Source organism: Engraulis encrasicolus, chromosome 16, assembly GCF_034702125.1.
Source record: "Engraulis encrasicolus isolate BLACKSEA-1 chromosome 16, IST_EnEncr_1.0, whole genome shotgun sequence".
Lineage (NCBI taxonomy): Eukaryota > Metazoa > Chordata > Actinopteri > Clupeiformes > Engraulidae > Engraulis > Engraulis encrasicolus.
The window spans coordinates 43,942,924-43,945,423 of NC_085872.1; the positions used below are offsets into that span (position 1 = coordinate 43,942,924).

General features: G+C 45.6%; 1 protein-coding gene across 4 annotated transcripts in view; it reads left to right on the forward strand.

The window, feature by feature from the left end:
- Nucleotides 1–2,500, forward strand: part of zgc:110158 (uncharacterized protein LOC553590 homolog) — a 120,308-nt gene that overhangs the window by 102,053 nt on the left and 15,755 nt on the right. For all 4 annotated transcript variants that reach the window (XM_063219727.1, XM_063219728.1, XM_063219729.1 and 1 more), the window contains one exon: nt 1,507–1,566. In XM_063219727.1, the coding sequence (XP_063075797.1) occupies nt 1,507–1,566 (60 nt within the window). The remainder of the gene's footprint in view (nt 1–1,506; nt 1,567–2,500) is intronic.

Genomic DNA, 2,500 nt, shown 5'->3' on the forward strand with positions numbered 1-2,500 from the left:
TGCGCGTGCATGTGTGTGTGTATGCGCTGTGTGTGCTGCCTGTATGCGTGTGATGTGTCTGATGGCCTCTGTGTTGGTGTCCCAGGAGACCTGTTATCACTCATCTCCTTCCCTCTCATGTCCTCTCGGGTCTCCATATATCTTTTCCTCCACTCTCTTACTCATCTCTTTCTCCTCTCTCTTCCTCTCCTCCCTTTCTTTTTCTCTTCCTCTCCTCTCTTCTTCTTCTCTCCTGCTTCTCTCCTCTCTTCCTCTCCTCTCCTCCTCTCTCCCCATCTCTCTTCCACCTCTCTCTTCCTCTTGTCTTTTCCTCCTCTATTCCTTTCTCTTCCTCCTCTCTTTTCCTCCACTCTCTTCCTCCTCTCTGTCATCTTCTCTCCCCCCCCTCTTTCTTCATCTTGTCTCTTCCTCTCTCTTCCTCTTCTCTTTCTCCTCACCTCTCTTCCTCATCTCTTTCTCCTCTCTCTTCCTCTGCTCTTTTCCTCCACTCTCTTCCTCCTGTCTGTCCTCTTCTCTTTCTCTCCCCCCTCTTTCTTCATCTTGTCTCTTCCTCTCTCTTCCTCATCTCTCTTCCTCATCTCTCTTCCTCTTCTCCTCTCTCTCTCTCTGCCCTCCTCCCTTTCCTCCTTGAGAGGACTTGATAGTTAATGGAACTGTGTCCTTGTAGGTGCTGCCAGTTTGAATAAAAAAATGTGTAGTGGATATGATCTGTGTGTGTGTGTGTGTGTCTCTGTGTGTCTCTGTGTGTCTCTGTGTGTCTCTGTGTGTCTCCGTGTGTCTCTGTCTGTGTCTGTCTGTGTCTGTCTGTGTCTGTCTGTGTCTGTGTGTCCGTGTGTGTGTGTCTGTCTGTCTCTGTCTGTCTGTGTCTTTGTGTCTGTGCGCGCCAGGCTTGTACGAAATTCCGAATGGAAAGAATTTCAATTCAAAGTAATGCCATAATACGAACACTAGGTGGTGGTGTTCTATGTACTTTCAATGGATGGTGTAGTTTAAATTCAAAGAAATTCAAGGTAATGGCACCACCTAGTGTTCGTATTAGGGCATTATTTTGAATTGAAATTCTTTCCATTCGGAATTTCGTACAAGCCTGGTGCGCGCGTGTCTGTGCACATTGATCTTGTTTAAAAAAAATGTCCATGCGGCATGCCATTCACATTATCGTAGCACAGTATGCTCCTCCTGAAGTCGTTGCTGGCCTTGCAGGTGTCCTGCTCATTTACATTCGGCCTTCATTTCCAGAATCAGGTATTTATAGCTTCTCTTTGGTAGTTGTTTATGGGGCAAAAATCTTATCCTGTTGTATTTTCCCACCTCTCTCTCTCTGTCTCTCTCTCTCTCTCTCTCTCTCTCTCTCTCTCTGTCTCTCTCTCTCTCGCTCTCTCTGTCTCGCTCTCTCTCGCTCTCTCTCGCTCTCTCTCTCTGTCTCTCTCTGTCTCTCTCTCTCTCTCTGTCTCTCTCTCTCTCCCTCTCCCTCTCTCTCTCTCTCTCTCTCTCTCTCTCCTGCAGCCCTTCATGTCTCCGCGGTATCCAGGTGGACCCCGCCCAGGACTCCGTATGCCAAATCAGGTACCAGCTACATTACACTACATTGCATTACACTACATTACATTGCATTACATTACATTGCACTACATAACATTACATTGCATTGCATTACATTACATTGCATTACATTACATTGCATTACACTACCTTACATTACATTACATTACATTACATTACATTACATTACATTACATTACATTACATTACATTGCATTGCATTACATTACATTACATTACATTATATTACATTACATTGCATTGCATTATGGACCCGGTCTATCACTCTGTATGCCCAGTAAGGTACCCGCTACGTTACAGTGCATACATTGCATTACACTACCTTACATTACATCGCATTACACTACCTTACATTACATCGCATTACACTACCTTACATTACATCGCAGTACACTACCTTACATTTTATTACATCACATCACATTACATCACATTATGGACCCAGTCCATCACTCCTAATGCCAAATCAGGTGCCAGCTACATTACATTACATTACATTACACTGCACTGCATTACATTACATCACATCACATCACATTACATTACATCACTCCGTACGACAAATCAGGTACTGGCTACCTCCCAGCTCCTCCTCCTCCCATCCTGCCTGCCCTCACACACACATGCCTCCATTGTAGAAAATAAACACACGTGCATATGTAACGGAGGCTAACTAGCACAGTTGGCGTGGAACGTTGGTAAACCTCCCTCCCAAAGCCTCATACAGTATCGATGCCGTTGGGCTAGGGGACCGGTCCTTTAGTCCAGCGGGTATCGTACTGTGTCTCCCATTGCTGAACCGTTGTAACCGTTGACGAGGTGGCACGTTCGCGCCGCGATGGGGACGAACAGGTGCAAGATGACCTCCGTCACACATACAGAAGCACACACATGATGCATGCCCATTTATGCTTATACGTGTATGAGTTATATCTGT